General features: G+C 31.3%; 1 protein-coding gene across 1 annotated transcript in view; it reads left to right on the plus strand.

Moving 5' to 3' along the window:
- The first annotated feature begins 13,234 nt into the window (after window positions 1-13,234).
- sens-2 (senseless-2) overlaps window positions 13,235-24,447 on the plus strand; it is a 53,460-nt gene continuing 42,247 nt past the window's right edge. Inside the window, exon 1 of the mRNA XM_014247102.3 lies at window positions 13,235-13,789. Within this exon, the coding sequence (XP_014102577.3) occupies window positions 13,324-13,789 (466 nt within the window). The 5' untranslated portion in view covers window positions 13,235-13,323. The remainder of the gene's footprint in view (window positions 13,790-24,447) is intronic.

A 24,447-nucleotide genomic window follows, 5' to 3' on the forward strand; every position in this document is an offset into this window, starting at 1 on the left:
GTACAGTTCAATTCTTTAAAAATGTACGCATTCACTTTGGTTTGGTTTATGTTTCAGTTTTGCACTTTTCTTTAGACCCAACAATCTTAGGTGAATGTTTGGTTTGAAATTCTCAAAAACTTACAAGAATCCTCGCTATACTAAATTCCATGCAGATAATTTGTCCACTAAAAAAGTTTTCCATACAAGGATTTGATTTTAGCCGTTCAGTTCATATGGCAGCCAGAGAGATTTAGCCGCTTCCGACAAATATCATTTTCGCCGCCGTTCACATACACAAAGCTATATAAGTCATGAGCTAGTTTTGTTGGGCGATGCTAAGTATACAAGTACCTACATAAAATACGTGATATTGTTGGGATTATATACCTATAATATTCACGTCAGTAAATTGGGCCTTCTGAAGTACCTATACGAAAGTTGATGAGTGTTTTTATGTTAGTAAGTATACAATGTATGTCTTTATAAGGAATTTCACAGAAATAGCTATATTTTTTTATCGACATATATTTCTAATGTTGCCCTTTAACTAAAGGAACAATAAAGATTTTTCATCAAAATCGTTTCAGCAGTTAAAAAGATTGGAACCAAGCTTTTTAATTGTTTATTATGGTCAATCGGTTCATATAATTAGGTTAAGGTTCATACGGTACGTATAAAAAATACACAACAAAATATTTGTTTTAAAATTTAATACTGATAAAAAAACAATTATGTTACTACAAAACAGATTAGTTATTTTTTAAAATAATGCAATTAAAAATTAAACAGTTTTTCAGAGAATATTAAATCCTACTTCGTAATTATAGTAGTTTTCTTCGCACTTTTTGTTCTGCAAAATCTTTAATAACATCTGATAAATTAATACTGTCGCAAACCTTGTGTTCTATTGAAATCAAAGCCAATCCAGATAATCTGTTCTGTGTCATGGTGGATCGCAGATAGTTATACCCTAAACAGGGTATATTAATTTTGCCACGAAGTTTGTAACACCCAGAAGGAAACGTCGGAGACCATATAAAGTATATATATAAATGATCACCATGACGAGCTGAGTTGATTTAGCCATGTCCGTCTGTCTGTCCGTCCGTCCGTCTGTCCGTCTGTATATACGCGAACTAGTCCGTCAGTTTTTGAGATATCGATCTGAAATTTTGAACATTTCTTTTTCTAACCAAGAAGCTGCTCATTTGTCGGAACGGCCGATATCGGAGCGGCCGATATCTGTAGCATATAGCTGCCATACAAACTGAACAATCGGAATCAAGTGTTTGCATGGGAAACTCTTTCATTTGACGAGGTATCTTCACGAAATTTGGCACGGATTATTAGTTAAGGCAACAATGTTATCTCCGAAGAAATTATTCAGATCGGATGAATATAGCATATAGCTGCCATACAAACTGAACAATCAGAATGAAGTGCTTGTATGGAAAACTCTTTCATTTGACGAGGTATCTTCACGAAATTTGGCATGTGTTATTATTTAAGGCATTAATATAATCTCCGAAGAAATTGTATAGATCGGACGACTATAGCATATAGCTGCCATACAAACTGAACAATCGAAATGAAGTGCTTGCATGGAAATTTTTTTTATTTGACGAGGTATCTTCACGAAATTAGGCACGAGTTATTGCTTAAGGCAACAAATTATTCTCCACAGAAATTGGTCAGATCATATCACTATATCATATAGCTGCCATACAATTTGAACGTTCGGAATCAAGTTCTTGTATGGGGCCTTTGTATTTGTGAAGGGTATTATAGCTTCGGCGCAACCGAAGTTAACGTTTTTTCTTGTTTTTTATTATTTTTAATTTAGAAAAGCTTCTTTCACCACTTGCAACTGTTACTGGTAAAGTTAAAAGGATCCTGAGTGCAATACTGATATTTGGACCAAATCTTAAATCTGTTACAAATTTAAAAAGATCTTGAGGAGATAAATTACTATTTAAAAACATACAATGGACTGATCACTCCTTACAAAGTTATAATGCATTTATATTGCTTGAGTTCTCATGAGTTAAAATAGCCTTGAGATTCTTACAATATTCTAACAATTCATCTTTTGGCAGTTCTCTTAAGGCATATATGCAATGTTTGGTTCGTCAACACACTTATAAGTAAAATGCTTTTTCTTGGATCATGCACGAGGTCTAGCCACATTTTCAAAGTCTAACACCTCGCAATCAATTTCAGAAGCTAAGGCCTTGGCTTAAATTTAAACTGTTTATTTTGGTTTAACAAACCCGAAGCTTCGTCTCGTGTGTACTAGCATCTCGTGTCACTAAGTGGTTTTAGAGTAATAATAGAGTAAATATTATCCGAGAAATTGCGGAACTTGGAGTTCAGAACTTATCACCAATGAGACATTTCTTAATAATGGTGTCAAACTAGCTAAATTCAAATTTCGACGTATTAAATTGGCGGTACAAAAATAAATTTGCGCAACATACGCTCTAAACATAAGCTATTGTCTATATAGAAGAGTAATCCCCTACGACCCAAATCTAATGATGTGACTTAAATTTTGTTAAAAGTATCGATATCGAAAAAGTTTTCCTTACAAGGATTTCATTTTAGCCGTCTAGTTTATTTGGCATCTATATGCTAGAGTTGACCGATCTGAACAATATGTACGGAGATTTGTAGCGTTTCCTTCGATAATAATTTCCGCCAAATTTCGTGAAGATATTTTGTGAAATAAAAAGTTTTTCATATAAGGACATGATGTTGATGAATCAGTTTGTTTGTTAGGCGCTCGATATCAATGATCCAAAAAAGAGCAGTTTTTGTTGAAAAAAGGACACATGTAAAATTTCAGCCCGTTATATCGATTTAGCTTGTCACTCTGATCATTTATCGCCTTAATAGTGTTTACGACGTTTCCTTCTGGGTATTAGAAACTTCGTGGCAAACTTAATATATCCTGTTTAGTATAGAAAAAGTACTTTTGCTCTCGGTGGTGAGATAAAGGTCAGCTTTCTGGTGTAATTAGTTTTTACTGGCTTGAAAGGTGAGAAATTTTCTCCAGTCGTTTCTATAAGCACAACGTCAGACCACACAAATCGACAATGATTCGCCAGAAGCTCTGGTAGTTTGATTAGAAGGTTTTTATGCAGACACCTTTTAATCAGGACCAGTCATTACATTATTACTACCTGTTACTGTCTATGACAATTTATTTTGCTGTTGAAAGATTCGTCTCAAGAGCAGCTAGTGAAAGTCGGCTATGCCAAATTTTTGCCAATAAGGACGAGGGCTGCTTGAGAGTGACATTATAAATTTAACTTCAGATTGACAACAAGTTGTCGAACATAACGCTGCATATTTGACCTTAATCGGACCATGCTAACTATACTAAATAAAACATTTAATTTAATACAAAAATATTTCGTTTTGCTATACCTTATATAAACATTTGTGCATATATATGTATTAGGGTGCAGCCATTGCTTAGCCTAAGGGTAAAATTTGTAGATTAAAAAACCAACAAAAAATTTTTGGGGAAAATTTTTTTTTAACATCTAGATAGGCGCCTCTCACTTTAAAAGTAAATCTCAAGTTAAAATTTTTATTTCGTAAAAAATTTGTGATAAGTTTTCTAGAAGCCTGTGGAGAGTCCTCTTTCTGGCCAATTAAAAGTTAACAACTTGAAAACAATTTTTGTGGTCATTATTGGAATTTTAAAAAAAGTCTTAAACGACAACATGCTTTCCTTAAGCGTTAAAATAAATTTTGAGTCAAAAACCGGCAAATTCGGTAATTTTTATATACGTAAATGTGAAGAATTCAAACCAAAAAAAAATTTTTTTTCCAAAAAAAATTATAACTCGAAATTTACTTTAAAAGTGAGTGGGCCGCCTATAGATGTTAAAAAAATTTCTTTTTTGCCAACAATTTTCTTATTTTGTAATCTACAAATTTTACCCTCAGGCTCAGCAAAAAAAAATTTTTTTTTTTCGCTTCACCCTATTATGTATATATATATATATATATATATATATTTAAAGCTTAAGCTAAGTATGTTTGTAATTTGACTCAATAAATTAATGCACGAAATCATGAATCAGCAGCCGCACGAAATTATGCTTAAATTGAACAATTTTATTTTCATTACGCCAAATTTAATGCAGACAATGAGTCTGACGCTGACTCTGCTCGATTAACAATTAATTGTAGTTATGCGCATCTTTATGTACATATGTATGTATGTACATATGTATATATTTATTAGATATGAGTATGATCAAACATGATAAATAGTTATATAAGTGCATATGTATGTATATATTTACAGGCATTAGTCTAAAGCTGCACAAGAGACAAATGGGCAGACAAACAAGATGACTCAGTGGGTGCAAGAAAAAAAACAAAGACAATGAAATTATATTAGAAATTTGAAGAAAAAATGTATACTAAATTGGCACATATTTATGATTATTAAGCTTAAGTAGCTGAGCAGAAAATTAAAAAAAATTTTATTGTATATATGTGTGTTTGTAAGTCAATTAAAGGCGAAATGTGAATTTGTGAATTTAAAATATTTTTTGTTGTATTTATTATATTAATTTTTTTTATATAATAAGCGCTAAAAATTTTATTATCTGATAACTATGAAGCACCCAACGAACAACATGTGACCCAATTTAAGTAAACAAAAACAAGAAAAACCATTAACTTCGACTGCAGCAAAGCTATAATACCCTGCACAGGTGCATTTCTTATAGCATAATAGGAGCTAAAAAGATATTTATTTTGAAATTGATCGGTCAGTTTGTAATGCACTATATTCTATAGTAGTGCGATCTGAACAATTTCTTACAAGATTGTAGCTTTGCCTTGGACAATAATATATTTAAAATTTCGTGAAGATATTTCGTTGACTAAACAAGTTTTACATACAAGGACTTGAGTTTGACAGTCAGTTTGTATGACAGTTATACGCTATAGTAGTGCGATCTGAACAATTTGTTTGAATATTGTAGCATTTTTTGGAACAACAATCGGTGCCAAATTCTTGAAGATATCTCTTAAAATAAAAAGTTTTCCATACAAGCACTTGATTTTGATCGATCAGTTTGTATGGCAGCTATATGCTATAGTAGCCCGTTTTGAATGATTTAAAGGACAGTTGCAGCATTGCCTGAGGCAATAATCCATGCCAAATTTCGTGACGATATTTAGTCAAACAAAAAAGTTTTCCATATATGGACTTGAGTTTGATTAACTTTGTTTTTGGTTAGATTGGTGCTAAATTTCAGTTCTATATCTCAAAAACTGTGTTATTAGTTCGCATACATATAGACAGACAGCTATGGCTAAAACGACTCAGCTCGTTTCTATATATATTTTTTAAGTTATCCGTTTTTTACATCTGGGTGTTACAAACTTCGTGCAAACTTGATGTACTCGATTTAGGGTATAAAAATAGGAGCAACGCATTAACCCAAAACCATAAAAAATGAACCAAAAACCATTGAAAATTGAAAAGCTTAATTTGCTTACAGCACCAAGTTAACTCTACACAAACAAATTTATCAGTATACGTACATACATACATGTAAGTAAGCATATATGTATGTATAAGCACCATAGCATGTATGTGCAACAATATGTTGCATTTGCCATATGTTGTTTAAGCGCAAGTTAATAATTTGAGGCAAACTGTATGACAGTTGTGACAGCTACTACTTTAATATATCACTATATGCACATATGTACATACATATTTATGTACAAGTATGTATATGCGTATAAAGCACAGCCTTAATGCGCTTGAGGCAAGCAATTGGCACTCATGCATATTTAGCGTTGCCACATGCGCTTATAAGCATGTCTAGCTTTATAAATGCATAATTATGTAAGTTTGTGTGTGTGTATGTGTGCCTGTTTGTGGTATGCTGTGGGTTGGGGTAGACGCAACACTAAATATGCGTCACAGATTTACGCCTACAAGCAATCATGTTGAACTAAATATAAACATGAAAATATACACATACACATACATACATACACATATGTATATGTTTGTTTGTTTGTTTGTATTTTTATGCTCAACACTCATAGTTATTAAATCAAGTGTGTTATTTGCTTGAAAATCGGTTTCATATGTTGACACCATTTCCATATTTGCTCCATATTTGTCTTAAAAAACTCAAAAAATATGACTTTAGCTATCTGAAATCTGTGTGGAAAATGCAAAGCTTCTAGGCAGTTATGTACATATGTGTGTATTTAAATGAGCGCGCGCAGCTGACGACTTTATTCACAATTTTTTTTTGTTGGCATTTTTTTAAATGAATTTTTGATTTTTTTTTGGAATTTTTTAAAATTTTTTGTTGGAATTTTTTAATGACTTTTCGAGTTTGTGTTTTTGACATTTTTTATATATTTGATTTTGTATATTTTTACTTTTTCCATTTTGTCGCATATTAATATTTCATTTGGCGTCGGGAGTGTTACAAACATATGTTAATTGCATGAGATTTCATGAAGCTCATATATCATTACAGAAGCAATTTTTTAAAGCTTAAGCTGAAGCTCTTTTTTGTGTTTACAGCAATTAGCTTGGCAGCTAATTTGAAAATAAGAACACCAAATTATTTTTTAGTTTTTTTTTTGTAATTTGTTGTTGTAAAATAACAAAAATAATTGGAAACTTTTTTTGCTACTTTTTGTTGCAATATGACAATAATACAAAATTTCTATGAGCTTCTTTGTCATTTGTTAATGTAAAATAAGACTAACTAAAAAAAGTTTGAAAATTTATTTATATAATTTGTTGTTGTGGAATTATTAAAATAACAAAAAGCCTTGAACGAGCCTGAATAGTTTTGTTTTTGTAACTTGTTGTTGTAAAACGAAAAAAATACAAATAAGGTCTGAAGAGTTTTTTGTTTTTCTTGTTGTAGAATAACAAAAATAATTGGCTACTTTGTTACAATTTGTTGTTGTAAAATGACAAAAATACAGGAAAATTCTGAGCGTTTACTGTAATTTGTTGTTATCAAATAATAAAAAATTTCTTACGAGTTTTTTTTGTATTATTTCTTGTTGTAAAACGACGAAAATATAATATTGTAATGTTTTTATTGTAATATGTTGTTGTTAAGCAAATATACATACTATATTAAAAATTTATTATTTGCAACAATATGAAATTCTATGAGACTTTTCTTGCGTGTCGCACAGAGCTAACAACAGTTATTTATTTATTTTGCTTATGGCGATATTGAATTAAATTTGTTGTGCTCTTTATATTGTTAACAGGACCGTAGAGAGAAAATCGGAAAAAATTAATTCGTAAAGAAAAAATCTACAAAAAATTTTTGCAGAGCAAAATAACTCCAGGCTCGGGAGGAATTATTCCCAAACTAGCAACCTTTCCTCCCTCTCTCTCCCCTGCACTGATTATCGAGTTATCATTTTGTCTATTAAAACTTTATACAAAACCACGTGGTAACTTATTTTTTTGTCATTTTACATATCTACATATGTAGTATGAATTTGAGCAGCGATTTAAATTTTGTATGAAAACACACATTTTTCTGTTATACCCAGCCGATGGTATCGAATCAAACAGTTTCTATCGCTTTCGAAATTTTTATGCTCCGATGTAATATTCAAATGTGGAGAGGAAAAGGTGACATCCCTTACATATAAATGTATGAGTAATTAATTGCTTTTAAGGCAGCATTTTTACTTTTTAGCCAAAAAAAAATCATACCAAATAAAAATCAGAGTACAGAGTATGACTTTTTTAGGTTAAATTATGAATTAATCAGTAGAAAGTAATGCAAGCAGGACTTTTGAGTTTAAATATATCAAATATATTCATGGGTGTATATGTAAATATAAGAAAAAAAGTAGTTTTATATTCATCAGTTGCGTATTTGTCTTTTGAAGTCAGGCTGGTAATCGAATGGAGAAAGATCTGGTAGATTAAAAGCATTTAGTCGACTAACATGCCCACCGATCATCTATTGCATTTCGACCAATTTTCTCGATCGTTTTCTCCAATTTTATACCATTAGAAAAATTATAAAATTATAAATTTTCTAAACTTACTTTTGTCTTTTATTTCAATGCAATAAATTACAAAAACCAATCTTCTGGACTTGAAGTGGGCGGCTTTGCTTTAAGCATTTACACCTCATAGGCGCTTTCGAGTTCAAATATTTGGTGAATATTTGTTGTTGTAGGTTTGCAGGGACAGAAAACCCTTCTCCAAAGATTTTAAGCAAATGCTGCTGAGAAGATTATCATGGAAACGGAGACTTTGTGATATCACATGTTTTGGGCTTTTAAAGTCAGGTTGCTTAGACACTTTTAAGCTATATATTCTTGGACAGTTTGATAGAATCTTGTTGTTACAACTATGCTCTAAGCATGGGGTTGCCTCTGCCTTCAAGCGACCGTGAAAATAATTTTGACCTCAGTGTTGTTGCTTGACTGGTTTAATGATAGTCTTTGTACAAGGTTAAGAGTTGTAGGACCGTGATACGCTTGTTATTGTCTTTTGCCAAATCAAGTTCCCTAACAGGGTTGCCAATTTTTTACTTGGACTATATTCTCAAAATTTTTAATAGTGGAATTAAATTTTCAATTTTTGTTCTATAATTTATAATTACAAGATTTTAAAACCTTAAGTTGGAATTTAAAAATGAAATTAAAGATTTGGTGGAAATTTTTTGGAATTAAATATTGAAAATGTGACTTTTAAGAGCAAAGTCGGAACTAAAAATTGAAAATATAATTTTTAATTGGAAATTAAATTTTTAATTTCAAAGTGAGAAATATAAATTGATAAAATATTTTGTAATTAAAAAATTGGAGAAAATAACAAATAATAATAACCCAACGATTACCCTCCTCCCGCCCAACCAACGCGAAGGGCGGAATTAGCCGAGTCAGAAAAGGCAAGAGAGTTTTTTAAGGGTTGAGATCTAAAACTGCTCAGCTACAGAAACAAAAATTTCAACATCTAAGATTTATAGTTACAATATAATAAATTGTTACATTTTCATTCGTTAAGAGAAAACAATAAAGTCTTTTTAGTTTTGAAAAGTGAGTCAGATAAGTCAAATGTGCTGGAATGAGGATTAAAATCATGACATATACGGCGGAATGGCTCGTTTAGTTCAAAATTTGATCTACAGAATTTTAGCAGTAACGGTCTAAACTGCCTCGAAAAGGGAATCGGGATATTAAATTTAATTTCATACAGGAACAAGAACTGCAAACTGTTCCATTCAAGATTTTCACTAAGAATATTATGCCCAGCATTTCCCTACGACTAGAAAGTGTAGGTAGATTAATAAGTTTTAAACGACTAGTGGTTGTGAGGTAGACTTACCCCAGAATCCCATCGGAAATGCGCTAAGGCGAAGAGTAAAAATTGTTTTTGAACAGACTCTAACTTGTCAGAATGGATTTGGTAGTTAGGGTTCCATACAACAGAGCCATATTCCAATATAGGTCTAACCAAAGTTGTATAAAGTGTTTTAGTTATATACGGATCTTTAGACCAACGTTTAACAAAATTGAGGACAGCTTTTGCTTTCGAGACCATGGTGTCAATATGAAGGCAAAAATTACGCTTAGGGTCTATATTAACTCCCAAATAAACATAGTAAATGAACACATTATTTTTCAATTTAAAAGCTGAAAATGAAAAGAATTGAAAGTAATTAAATGTAAATAAGATAAAAAGTCTTCAAATTTGTTAAAATTTAAAAATAAGTTTTTCTTTTACATAGCCAATTCAAACGGTACAATAAAAATTTTGTTACGAATATTTTTTTATTTTTTCAATCATGATTTCAATTTGAATAATTTTTAATTTTTAATTTGATTTTTGGGATTTAACATTAAGTTTTTAATTTTTCGATTTGACGCATTCAAATTTCATTTTTAAATCGATTTTGAAAGCTACAAATTTATTTTTATCTTTTCACTCCGGTGTTTAGGATTAAAATTTAGTTTTTTTTGAATTCAAAATTTTAATTTTTTATTTGATTTTTGGCATAAAAATTAGTTTTTAATTTTTAAATCCGGTATTTTGTATTAAAAATTTATTTTTAATTTTACAATTCGGTTTTTGGAGATGGAATCTTTTCAAAACTTTTATCCCATATTTGGAATTAGAATTTTTAAGATTATTTTTAATGAAAGTTTTCGAAATTTCAAAGTAAACAAGTTTTAATTCAAACATCAAATCAGTTGCCATTGTAGTGCATTATTTGCAACTCTGCTCTTCAATAGATTATCAGTTAGATATCTTTGAATTAAAGACGTCATTCACAAATATTTCAGTTGTAAATTGGCAACAATAATGTAGCGTTCAAAGTCTATACGTAAAAGCTGAAAGCAAAAGATAAAGTAATTTAACTTAAGTGAGGTTTTTATTAATTTTCTATTACATGAATATAGCAATGAAGAGAATTACTGCGAAAAATATTAAGAAGTATTTGCTATCAAAGTATCGCAGCTAAGAAGAGCAATGAAGTACAAACTCATAAAATGCAATAAATATTATCAAAGTATGTCTAGCAAAATCAAAAAGAGCAGCAATAGCAAAATATAGTAACAAAAATTGATTTGTACTTAAAATGCTTTATACATTTAAGAAAGCCCTAAATAGGTGGGCGTGAACAACGGGCAGTATATAAGGGAATTTAAAATAAAATAGAAGGTTAAAAAAGGTTAAAAATAAACGAAATATATTACAAATTATAAACAAAATTAAATTAAATAAAATTTAAGTGAAATTGTTCCCACATATGCTCATAATGCCAAAAAAAACAATATAACTGCTTATCACTAGCCACCATATCGTATAGTGGGCGTACACGAAGCAACAGGCAGTCATCTTAACGCAAAAGAGATGGCGCATGCACTGAAAAAACGAAAAAAGAACTAAAATCAATTTCCCACTATCTCACTCACACGTCAGTACCATTTCCACAAGGTACCGAAATTCCAATACAACAACAGCGGCTGATGTGGCGGCGCAACAGTATTTGTAAAAACAATAACAACGCGCACAAATCTTGGAATAATCACGGTCAGAGACTACACAGCTTTAACCACCCCAGAAATATGAAGTACCCTAAGCACTAACAACAACAAATAAACGCGCAGGCTGCTACACAGCAGGAAATATAGAGAACACACAGCAAAATAACCGCGCTCTTATTGGAATACAACATGCTTGTTGAGCGCTTCCAATTGGAAAGCAATAACTCGCAGGCATTGAGTACAAGAAGCAACAGCTTAACTTGCTCGCTCGCACATGGTACCGTTAGGTGCACAACATGGAGTTAGAACGTGCGCGTGAAAAGAAGCGTTAATGTATAGCGCGCTCAGCGTACAAGGGTGCCGGAAGCCGATTTTTAGTTGTTGTTTGTCAACCACTGATTTGGTGGTGTTAACGCGGCGCTATTGCCATAATGGTGGGGTTGGTGCTGGTGGTTGTGGCGCGACTTGTTGTTGTTATCTTAATGTTATCGCCACAATTACAAGCGATTAAGTGGCTTTTAGTGTATGCGGCATTGGAACGCGTCAGCAGCGGCTGCAGCGCGCGGCATACTCTCCATAGCGCAGCGTTCAGCGCGTTCGATCGCTTTACTCTCCGACACTGTGGCGTACACAATCAGTTTTTGCGCCGCACTCAACGGCACGGTATCAGGAGTAAGTGGTCGTCGCCACAGCGCCGCGTTACAAACAATCGTAATAGAATACAAGCGGCGCGGTAAATCGCATGCCGTTACATAGCGCAGATTTTCACTAAGCGAATCTTTTAATACATTTCTAAATACATATCGACATATATGTATATATGGTTTATTATATATATATATATATTTATATTTGGTGCGCGCTCTCTTTTATTTGAAGCGCTTCTGTGTGTTTACTTATAGCAGCGCACGCCCGCTACCAAAACGCCGAAACTCTTCTACTTACGACCCATTGTGGCGCCGCAGAATATAACGCGCGCGCTCTCGCTCTCTATATATACATACGTCCACCCGATTGACCCATACTGACGCTTTGTCGTAAACACAATCGTCGTTACCGTTAGTTGGCTTTCTTGATTTCTTCCAATCTAAGTCGAAAAATCGCATCAATTGGAAGCGTCGGATTGGCGTTTTTATTCCACCAGTTGGGTGGGGATGTTCGCGCTGCGCTGCCATTACTACACGCGCGCATTCCACCAACACGCCGCACTGACACCCGCGCTCTTGCGTGCTTAACTTTTGAAAACAATTGAGGCGCTCAGCCACCACCAACACCACACAGTTACAGCGCTCGGTTGGGGTAACTGTGACATATAGCGCGCTGGACCGCGTGACATATTTACATGCGCGGATACACATATACACACGCGCTATATATGAACACACGCCCAAACTTATATACACTGCACATACATATGTAAACAGGCGCATTCATATATACACACTCATATGTACAGCATCAGCTACTGTGTATTTGCGTTGGCAGGTTGAACGGTATGAGGAGTGCGACAACAGTAACTGTGAGACTGTGACATTAAAGCTTGCGCGGGGGTTGCAGCATAAAACGGCAACGACAAGTGTACATATGTATGTATGTACGCATATGCCGACATATGAGGGCAACGAGAAGTCTCAGCGCCAGTTTCGGAAATCAGTTTCACTCAGTTTGCGACGTTGCAGATGGTAGCCACTGAAGCAGTGATTAATTTTACTGTTAGTACAATAGATGACGCTGAAGACATACCAACCAACTGGCGGATAACTAAATAAAAATTATGTCGTGCGGGCGCAATGCGAAAGCCAAACAGTAAAAATTTCTTTAAACATGTTACGCGCGCGTCACAAAGATAGAAGATATTTATTAAAAAACAAATTTCTAAAACAAAAAAAATATTGAAATAAAAATTTTTTTTTGAAAAAAAAATTCGACTTGGTTTAATAAAAAAAATAACAATAAAAATTGTATTAAAAAATCTTAACAATAAAAATGTATAGTTAAACAAATACAGTATATTCCAAACATACACACAAGTGCAAGTGCTATAAATCAGAAAAAAAATTTTAAATAAATAATTTTTAGTGTTGCTGTGATATTAAAAAAGTAAATAAATAAAAATAAAATTATAAAAAATTTAATTTCCAAATTACAATAAAAAATTTAATTTCTAAAATATAATTAAAAAATTAATTTCCAAATTATAATAAAACAATTTAATTTCTAAAAAATAATACGTTTCCAAAAAACCAAAAAAAAAAAATAATTCTCTAATAAATACCCCCAAACACACACCAACTGAGCATGGAAATTGTAAAAATGGAAACGAATTTACCACACCCACCGTCGGCTGCCACACAACCAACGTCAGCGCCTACAACATTGCCGTCGGTGCCACAAACGCACAGCTTGCCACCAACAGCTAGTGTGGCCGCGGTGCGTCAGCAGCAGCAACAACAACAGCAACATCACCTACCGCTCGACTATAGTTTGGGTAATTTCAAACCAGCTGTTGCCGCTGATTTCCCCAGCAACTTTGTCAGTGGCAGCAACGGTGGCACAGCGGCCAGTTTGCCGTTACGCGATCTTAATATGCGTTCTAATATCACAACAGCAGCAACAACAATAATACCGAATCCAACACAATTGCTACAACAACGCGTGCAGCAGCAGCAGCAACAACAACAACAGCATGGCAGCGAACAAACGCAAGATTATCAACCGGTATCGGCGTTTAAAGCCGTCTTACCGAAAAAGAAAATCGCCGACGGTAAGTGGAGAGTATATAGTGAAGTTAATGAATGTGTTGAATTGCTTAAAGGTGTGTGTTTAATTGTAAAAATATCTTACTGCAAAAATATGTGTAAAGAAAATATATTTTAAGGTGTGTTAGTATGAGCTTGTGCAAAATACAGTAGTCGCTTGAATATTTGAATCCAGCAAAATGCAACAACTAAAAAATTCAGCATTTAAAATTTTAAATTTTTTGTGTGGAAATTATGTGCAGAGGTAAAATATTTAGTTATTGAATGGTTGAAATTCGCTTGTTTTTATATTAACAGCGTTTTCGTTTTCGATTTTTCAAGCTTCACTTTTTAAAATTTTTTTTATAAATTAAATTTTTATGTACTTTTTTTAATACTTTACACATATTTATGTATATCTCAGAAAGCTCTTTCACTTTCAAGAAGTGAATTGCATTAGACCAGGGTCTATAAATTTTGATAGCAAGAAGAAACAAAATCGTTGTAGTAGAATGAAATTCATTGAAAAAGGAAGATAAAATAACTAAAATGTAAGCAAAAATAATTTACGGGCGAGCTGCGTTCGGGAAGAGGAGATGGTGGTTGACTTTTTAAGTGTCAAAAACGCCTTATCTCGATTTCCGTGGAAACTACGAGTCTTATATATAATAAAGTTATATATATAACTATATATATATTTTTATAGGTAATACAAAGATCTACAACTTTAGTGGTAATACTCTTTTCATCTCAGTCTCAAAATTTATGTGAAAAATGCAAATAACCAAGTTTTTTGGTTTTTTATTTTTATCTTTTACACAATTTTTTATCTTTCATAAAATTTTTTATACTTTCGGTTAGATTAGTAGCAATATTAACATAAATCAAATAGAAACTAAAATTCAAAAAGTTTTAAATCTCTTCTTAAACTGAAAAATTCGAAGAAATATTTAGATTTGACCAAAAATCCAATAGCTAGCCATAGAGAAAGGCAGTTGTTGCGCTTTTAATTAATAATATGCATTTTGAAGTTTTAAAACACGCTATATTACATTTACCATTAACATTAACGTAATTTTTGTAAAAAATTTTTAAAAATTGCAAGCTTCGCAAAATAAGTTGATATCTATTAATTAACCTTAGTTTAAGTCTAGTAATCCATTCTTTCAGTTGATTTTTAATAAAAAACAAACGATTAAATAATAAATAAAATAATATTTTAATATAAAATTTTTTTTCAAATGCCCTTTATTTAAAAGATTGTAATGAAAATAATAATTAATGTTAAATAATTATTAAATCGCGTTATATTGAAATTTATGTACCTAAATTTTCGATATTTTTCAAAACTAAAAAAAGTGAAAAGAGATCATTAATATATAATATAAAAAAATTATAACTCAGCTCATTTTGTAGCTCACAAGTAATTTCCAAGATAATTTTAAACCTAAAGACAGTTCTAGGTCTAGATTCGTTTTTTTGCATATAGATTAGACAAATTATTCTTATTAAGGGGCATACCTAGTGTGAAATCTTGACAAAATCTATTTTTTCAACTTTCGATAGTTTATACCTTTAGTAATAATATAATAAAATTTTAAATCGATATCTCAAATAATATTGAGTTACAGCAATTTAAATGGTAGCCGCTCAATTCAGTTCGGTCCACCAGTTTAATTTTAAACGCGTTTTTCTCCAAACAACATTTTTCGGTTTTTTGAAAAATTCGGTGTAAAATTCCACATTAAAACAAAAACATTGACATTTTATAAATTTTTGATCGTAGATCATTGAACGCAGAATTTCTTTTAGTTTAAGAATTTATAATTTTTGTTCACTGCAGCAGTGTGGGACCTTTTTATAGCGCCGTCAGAGATCTCGTACAACTAAAAAAATATTTTTTTTTTCAAAAATTTTACTGTGTATTTTTGAAACGTGTAACACTGAAAATTTCAAAATAATCGATACATTATTTTTTTTTTTAATTTGTAAAAATCAACGTTTTTTAAGCTGTCACACTAGGTGTGCCTCTTAAAGTCAAAATGAATTCATTCACCATTTATGCCGTTTCAATTTTAAAATATTCTTTGAATAGAGTAATAGTAGTAAGTGCAATTTCGCATTTTACAGGGGTTATATTGCAAGTCAAAACAGCCAATTTTTTTGTGAAATTTTTTTAAAGAGCATCTTATTTAACAAATAGGTCAAAATATGTGCTTTTACAGAATTTAAAACACTTTAATAATCAGAGATTAATTTTTAAAAATTTTGTGCAGCCTTGATCCCGTAGCCGATCAAGGGCCTTCCAAAAAAATATGCCTGGCGATGAGGAAGATTTTTCTGCTTAAAATTATCTCTAATACTAAAACTAAAAAAAAAAATTTATATTACTATAGATGAAAACAGTTAATGAGCGCAGCACTAGTCAAAATATTGATTTTTGACAAAATGGCGTCTACCCAAGAAATAAAAAAATGTTTGTGAAAAAATGTCTGAAGTGTAAATGTGGCCTTGAAAATCGAAATTGTTATCAAAAATAGTTTTACTTTGATCATTATCTGACAAATATATCTAGTCAGTCGAGTGAAATTTGCCAGTTAATCGGTCTAGCCGTTTCGTAGCAATTTTCCTTACCGACTCTGAAACCAGCGTTTAGAGTAAAACGCGTTTCAGGTTTAAACTTTCAACATATGTATGCTAATTCGATGTAAAAAAATCAAATTTTTGAAATACAAATACGATAAAGCAGAGCTTGTCGATTCCGTATAATTGTATCGAAATATTATTTGAAACTTCTTTTACAAAAAATTTGTTAATATTAAAATATGCTCGTAAATACAAAAGCTTATAAATTAAATATGTCAAAAAGTAAAGAAGGGCTAAGTTTAATTGTAACCGAGCACTTTATAATCTCGCAAGAATTAAAGATGCGGAAATACTTCAGGTCTTGGCCAAACTTAATATTATATTATTAAAATTTATATAATATAAAAAAAATGTTGCGAAAGAATTCAACATTCATATTCGACAAAAGAGTGAAACGATTATAAACATGTTCGGTATCTTATTGACTTATATTATAGTGCGACTCTTTAAGTCTCATTACTATTGTATATTTTGCTCCATATCTGAAATATTGGTATTAAAATCAATCTACAATAGTAAACTCAAATGCGATATATGTGATATAAACTCAATCAAAGAGGCTAAATTTTATAAATATTTTGGGTATATGAGGAAAAAATCGACCAATGAAACGGAACTCAATATAATGGGGATAAAGAGCTTAAACCATAAACTAAACCAATTTCATTTATATTCAGCGCTAACCACTTTATTTTTCTATGAAAACTTTGCTATAATCACATATACTTGTATTGAGCAACATAAATGGAGTAAAGTCAGCTATAAAGTCGGAAATCACTATATCGATCATATTAAAGTTTGAAGAAGGTGTGTACCGATTGCATTAACATTTGAAATTACTCAAATATATTCGAGAACATATTTCAAAGGATTTTTATTATGTTAACTCTCACACAGACCAGCATGTATACCATAAAGTCTGCTAGAGTTAAGAAAATCATTATATGTAGTATATGAGATTTAGGGTAATTCATAGACCAGTTTCACATATTTTCGAAATTAAAGTATAGTATATCAAATATTATACGTTCAGTTAATATCTTACATATTGAGCGATGTATACGGTATAAATACAGCCGGAAGTTTGAAAACTTTATGCTATTTGGTATAGGGCAGCTAGGGAAAGTATTCACCTGATTTTACTATTTTTTGATACAAGGGCACATTACTATCGTCAAAAGATTTTCATTGAATTTCAAGCACATATCGTAAAAATTTAGCCATATCTTTAGCATAAGCAGCCTTAGGCTATGGGGTAACTCGATTAGATTTAGATGTTACAAACAACCGTTAAATGAAGAAAACTATTATACTCTGTGACAAAAGTCGAATTAAAATACGCAGTACAATATTCGTAACCTCAATATAAACTAGATAATAAAGTTATTTATATAAATGACAATCTACAAATAATGTTATTTCAACGTAGATCTTCTACTTCAAAGGAATTTATGTTTGTAACTCCGAAGTTTTATAGAAAATGATGTAGAACCTCTAAAGAACTAAGTACATGTTAAAATATTTTTTTCGCTAACTGAAATTAATTTTTTGGTATAATTATAACAGAAGTTTGGAATAAAGATATTTCAAATGTTTATTTATAAAGAAATATAAATTTTTTTATTATATAATTACTTTTTTATTATTATTTATTATAATATACTATAGAAGTGAATTTTAAAATTTAAATTTAAGTATTTTTTTAATGAGTTTAAATTTTTAGAATTTTTTGAAACGAGATTTGAGTTTATTTTTTGAATTTTTCACTAAGGTTACGAATTTTATAATTAAAAAATTTTCGATCAATAATTATATTTTCAACCGAATCAAAATTATATTTTCAGTATTTAGTTGCATTTACAAGATTAAAATTTTTTTTTTAATTTGGTATTAGAAATTTTAAAATTATTTTTAATGAAGTTTTTCGAGATTACAAAATAAAAAAACAAAAAATTTTAATTAAATATAAATATTATATATAAATTAATTATTATAAATAAATAAACTACTTTTTAATGCTTTATTCGAAACTCTGTTTATCATTTTTTATTATGAATTCTAGTTTTTTCTCCTAAATTATAATTAATATGTTACTTAATCTTAAAAATAACACAAGCGTCATATAAATGCAAAATTAAATTTGCTGAAACTTTAAAATATCGCACACATTACACCTGATGAATTTCATGCCAACCATTTCAACACAACGCCACACAGCACTTGCCTGCGGAGCCGCTGTGTACTCCCCAGTTAATTAAAACTGGCGACGATGAGCCACGCGTTGACAGCGTTACCAGAGTGTGGAAAACAAAAAATATATAAGCACATAACAACAAACATATGTACGTGCAAATGTATATAATAACAACAGCAAAGTCGCAGCAGAAAGCGAAATGGATGAAACACGAAAAATGGACAAAGCAAATCGAGAAAAAAATTAAAATTAATTTGAGTAATGTGTGATTTTAAAGCGCCAACCGCCAACACAGCGCACAAATACATATGTATATGTGTTTGTATGTGTATGGTATATGTACAGTATGTGTGTATATATATGTATGTATGTTTTTATATGTATGTATGTATATACGGCAGGACAATAATAAGCGACAGACAAAGCGAAAATCCAAAAATCCATTATTCCGTTTGTGGATCATTGTGCGCTGAGCTGGCAAGCGTAAATCTCCCAAGCGGATGACATGGACATGGCGGAAAATAAGGCGAAAGGCGTTGAAAAAAAAAACAACAAAAACTATAAACATCGAAGCTATAATACCCTTCACAAATAAATAAAAAAAAATGTCCATACAAAAACTTGATTTTGATTCGTAGGTTTGTATGGTAGCTATATGATATAGTGTCTCGATCTGAACAATATATTCGGAGAATGTGGCTCTGATTTGGAGTATAAGCTGTGCCGAATTTCGTGAAGATATCTCATCAAATAAAAAAGTTTTCCATACAAAAACTTGATCTTGATTCGTAGGTTTGTATGGTAGCTATATGCTATAGTAGTCCGATCTGCAGAATTTATTGTGAGATTATAGCGTTGTTTTGGATAATAATCCGTGCCAAATATCGTGAAGATATCTCATCAAATAAAAAAATTTTTCATACAAAGACTTGATTTTGATCGGTCATTTGTATGGCAGCTATATGCTATAGTGGTCCCATATCGATGGTTCTGACAAATTAACAGCTTTTTAGGGAGAAAATAACATTTGCGAATTTTCGGATCGATATCTCAAAAACTGAGTGACTAGTACGCGCATATATATTTTTTATACGTTCTCCGACGTTTCCTTCTGGGTATTATATATACAAGTATACGCTGTTCAGCGTATAATAAACAGCGAAACAGCAAAAACAATAACAAAAAAGCGCATATGCAAAGATTTTTTGATTGAAAAATCCATAACAGCAGGATAAATGAAAGATGCTGCTGGAGTGGTTACAATATATGTACATATGTATATGTATATTCGTATATACACATGTATTGAATATGTATTTACAGTTGTATGTATTTCTATGATAAGTATGTATGCACACCTTAAAAGTTTGTAGTGTTGCGCAAACAGCATTATGTAGCAGCAATGGCGAATTTTTGTGTCTGCTTGTAAGCTTGTGCGCAGTAAAATTGCCAGGACAACAGATTTGTGAAAATGGCGTATTTGTTGGCGCTTTCATACTGTCCATCATGGCGCGCGTGGGTGACTAACCTATCAGTGCGCTACACTTACAGTTAGAGTGCTGAGATATTCGTATGCGCGCATACTCATCTACACATACATACATACATACGCATTTATGTATGTGCATATGAATTTGTTACCAATTTGCGTATGTCGCAGGGAAAGCTGGTTTTGGGAGATTGAATTTCATTTAGTTGTTGCATATGCATATATTTGTACAGGTATATACATATGTATATATTTATAAAGGGACGATTTAATATAAATACTTGTATATATTCATATATGTTGCTTATGTGATATATTTTTCCTTGAAGACATGATATTTTCATTGAAGACATGTACTAGTTCCGATGAGAACTAGTCAGAATCTAGTCTTATTGCATTATGAAAATCATAACGAATTTTTTGGATTTCTCTCTGTGATTGTGATGGTAGAGAAGCATTAAAGAAGTTTTTAATGACAAAAATATATTTTTGGAATTTTACACTTTCTATCGAGCGGTAACCTTTAGCTTAAACTCTGATTAGTCCGACGAACTTATTGACTGACATGTATAAGTTTAAATACTATTACTGGTTCCTCTGCGATAGAATATGTGAAGTCCAAATACATGTTTGTTATACATAAACAGTGTTGTGAATTTTTAATTCAAAAATTTGAGATTAAAAATTAAATTTTTAGTTTTTTTAATTTGATTGGGTTAAAAATTAGATTTTCATTTTTTAATTCCGATGATGGGATTAAAAATTAAATTTTAATTTTTTTAATCCATGCTGTTTGCGATTCAAAATTTAAAATTGAAAATATTACTTTTTGATTTGAATGAAAAAATGTTAATTCTAAAGCAAATAATTTTTTTAATTCTTAATTATATGTTATTAAAATATATAAAATATATATATTAAAATGTATTCTTTTTTATTTTTCAAACCGGTAGTTGAAAATAAAAATTAAAAATTAATTTTTATGCCGGTTTTTGAAATTAAATTGTTTTTTTTATTTTTTAATCCCGTATTTGGGATTACAAAAAAAAATTTATATAAATGTTAATTCAATTATTATTTTAATGCATTATTTGCAACCCCGTACGTGATACATGATTATTTGAACATAAATATAGATTGTTTCGAAAGTGTTGAGGCTATCGAGAGAAAAGTGGGATTAGATATGATAGTCAATGATCTATTCTCTGAACTCTTTTATATGCGAAATTTTGTTTTCAAATTTTGAAAAATAAATTTAGAAATTTCAAGCTGATAATCGCGCAATATCTGGTGGAGTTCTGTCTAACATAGATACATTTTTATTTTTTTATCCAAAAATGCTTAAAAAATTTTAGAGAGGTCAAAATTGATAATTATATAATAAAATTGTCCACATTGTTGTTATTTTAACTAGCTTGGAACTAGTTTAAATCAAACTAACATAAGTTAGTTACTTCACTACTTAATTATTTTTTTAAATATAGACAGTAATAATATATATTCTAGGGTGGCGCAAAATAACCGAATAATTTCTTTTCTTAAGTCTCGTGTGAAAATATGATAGTTTATCATGTTTTAAGAGCCTTGTCCAAAGGACAGCTCGAAAAAAAAATTTTTAGAGGTCGCTCAGAATTTTTTAAGATTTCAAAAATCACCAAAAACCGAATTTTTTTTAATCCAATTTTTTTTTTCTCGTTACAGTATATTTTTATAGACCAAAAAGTAATAAGTTCCTGAAAATTTCAGCTCAAAATTCGAAATTTAAAAGGTCACTCGTAATTTTATTCAATTTATCAGTGCATTACTTTAGATTTTTTCGAGCGACCTTTTAATATTCATATTAATATTTCATATATTTTTTTTTATTTATCATATATTATATATATATTACAGTGATGTATCTGTGGTTGTATAAAAAACGTCTTCGAGTTTTACACAACTAAAGACCGGCAGAGCTCGATATACTGTTTTCTGGGTGCTCAGGTCCAAATTTTACAGAAGTAAAAACGTTTATGAAAATTATTATTCTTTTGTCATACAAATGAGGAAATCTGCTAAAAACGATTATAAATACACTTAATACGGAGAAATCTGAGCGCTTTTCAATAAGTTTGAATTTAATCACTAAACAACTAGTTACAGTTTAGACGTGTTCAGTGTAATTAGTATATAATAATCGATCAATAGAAGCCTTATTTTTTTATACTCTCGCAACCTGTTGCTACAGAGTATAATAGTTTTGTTCACCTAACGGTTGTTTGTATCACCTAAAACTAATCGAGTTAGATATAGGGTTATATACCTATATATTATAAATGATCAGGATGAAGAGACGAGTTAAAATCCGGGTGACTGTCTGTCCGTCCGTCCGTCTATCCGTCCGTGCAAGCTGTAACTTGAGTAAAAATTGAGATATCTTTATGAAACTTAGTACACATGTTTCTTGGTACAGTAAGACGGTTGGTATTGCAGATGGGCGTAATCGGACCACTGCCACGCCCACAAAACGCCATTAATCAAAAACAAATAAATTGCCATAACTAAGCTCCGCAATAAGATACAAGACTGTTATTTGGTACACAGGATCACATTAGGGAGAGGCATCTGCAGTTAACATATTTTATTTAAAGTGGGCGTGGTCCCGCCCTTAATAGGTTTAATGTGCATATCTCCTAAACTGCTAAAGCTTTAATAACAAAATTCACTAGAAGCAAATGCTTTTAACACCTCTACCTACGGTGTGAAAATGGGTGAAATCGGGTGGCAACTCCGCCCACTCCCCATATAACGGTACTGTTAAAAACTACTAAAAGCGCGATAAATCAAGCACTTAACACGCCAGAGACATTAAATTTTATCTCTGAGATGGTATAAATTGGCTTTATAGGAACCGCGTTCAAAATTAGCCAGTGGGCGTGGCACAGCCCACTTTTAGGTGAAAACCCATATCTTGAGATCTGATTAACCAATTTCAACAAAATTCGGTACATAACGTTATTTTCATATTTCTATATTATAGTGCGAAATCGGACTACAACCACGCCTATTTCCCATATAACACCATTTTCATTTCCATCTGATTCTTTCACTTTCCACTATGCATGTCAAGCAACAATGATTATATCGGGGTAAAACTTTACGTGAATAATACGTTTAAAGTATGCCACCTTGTGACCAAAAATTGTCTAAATCGAACTAAAACTGTTCAAGCCCCTAAGTACTAAATATGTGGACCCCAGTGCCTATAGTTGACCTTCTACCAAAAATATCAGCCTATCCACAAAGAAATCTCAAACGAGTATACCATTTGACTTTGCGAGAGTATAAAATGTTCGGTTACATCCGAACTTAGCCCTTCCTTACTTGTTTTAAGTTATTTCTTTACATTTCAGCAAAATTTATATTCACTTTTTTTACGGAAATATTGTGCGAGTTGCCACAGAAAAATTTTTCACATACATACATACATCTAAAGTATACATACCATATATGTAAGGTATACATTATTGTATTTATACATATATAAAAAATTACAGTCGAATTTCTCTATTACGCACTGCTGTACAATGCAGCTTTCTTTATTATGAATTAATTTCCAAAACACTGCTATATTTTAAATTTACGGTATGTTTTGCTCTTCTTATAACGACTTCACTTATAGCGAACTTTTCTTTACTACGGGCATAGGAAAAGCCCTTCAAACGAATTTTCATGTTCACCTCATGTTTTTGGCAAAAATTTATTTAGCGTAAGTCGCGTATTCAAAATTTGATGATAAATAATGAATTGAATAAACAAAATAAGAGTACTACAACTGTAACTGTGGTTTGTAATAGGACAGGATTGAAGAAGCTTGAAATACTTCTTAGCAAGTCATGGCTAGCGAAACTCCAATACAGTGAAAGAATTAGGGCGTAAACTAATGTATACAGACCGTGCGACCCATAAAGCATTTACTTAAGAAAGAGATGAACGATGACACGTATACAAGGGTTGCGGATAGAATTGTCAATTGGGCACTAAGAAGTTCATAAAAACTTTAACTGCTATGTTGACTGATCTCTGGTAGCGCTGTTGGGTAATTAACCGGTGATTTAACCGATAGGTTGCTTGCAGGGGTTGTTGGGAAATCTCGCAGATTTTTGGATGACCTAATAAATTTCCAAGATCAAATAATTTGGAAATGTAGATTATGAGATTTTAAATGAAATTTACTTAAACTAGAAACTTGACAAAAATTTCACATCTCAAAATGGAAAAATTTTACCTTGCGTAGATAACTACACGGCGCATTCCAAGAATGTCACAGGAAAATAAAAATAAAAAATATCGAGTTTGCTTATTTTACTCCCAAC

The sequence above is a fragment of the Bactrocera oleae genome, chromosome 3 (assembly GCF_042242935.1).
Source record: "Bactrocera oleae isolate idBacOlea1 chromosome 3, idBacOlea1, whole genome shotgun sequence".
Classification (NCBI taxonomy): Eukaryota; Metazoa; Arthropoda; class Insecta; order Diptera; family Tephritidae; genus Bactrocera; species Bactrocera oleae.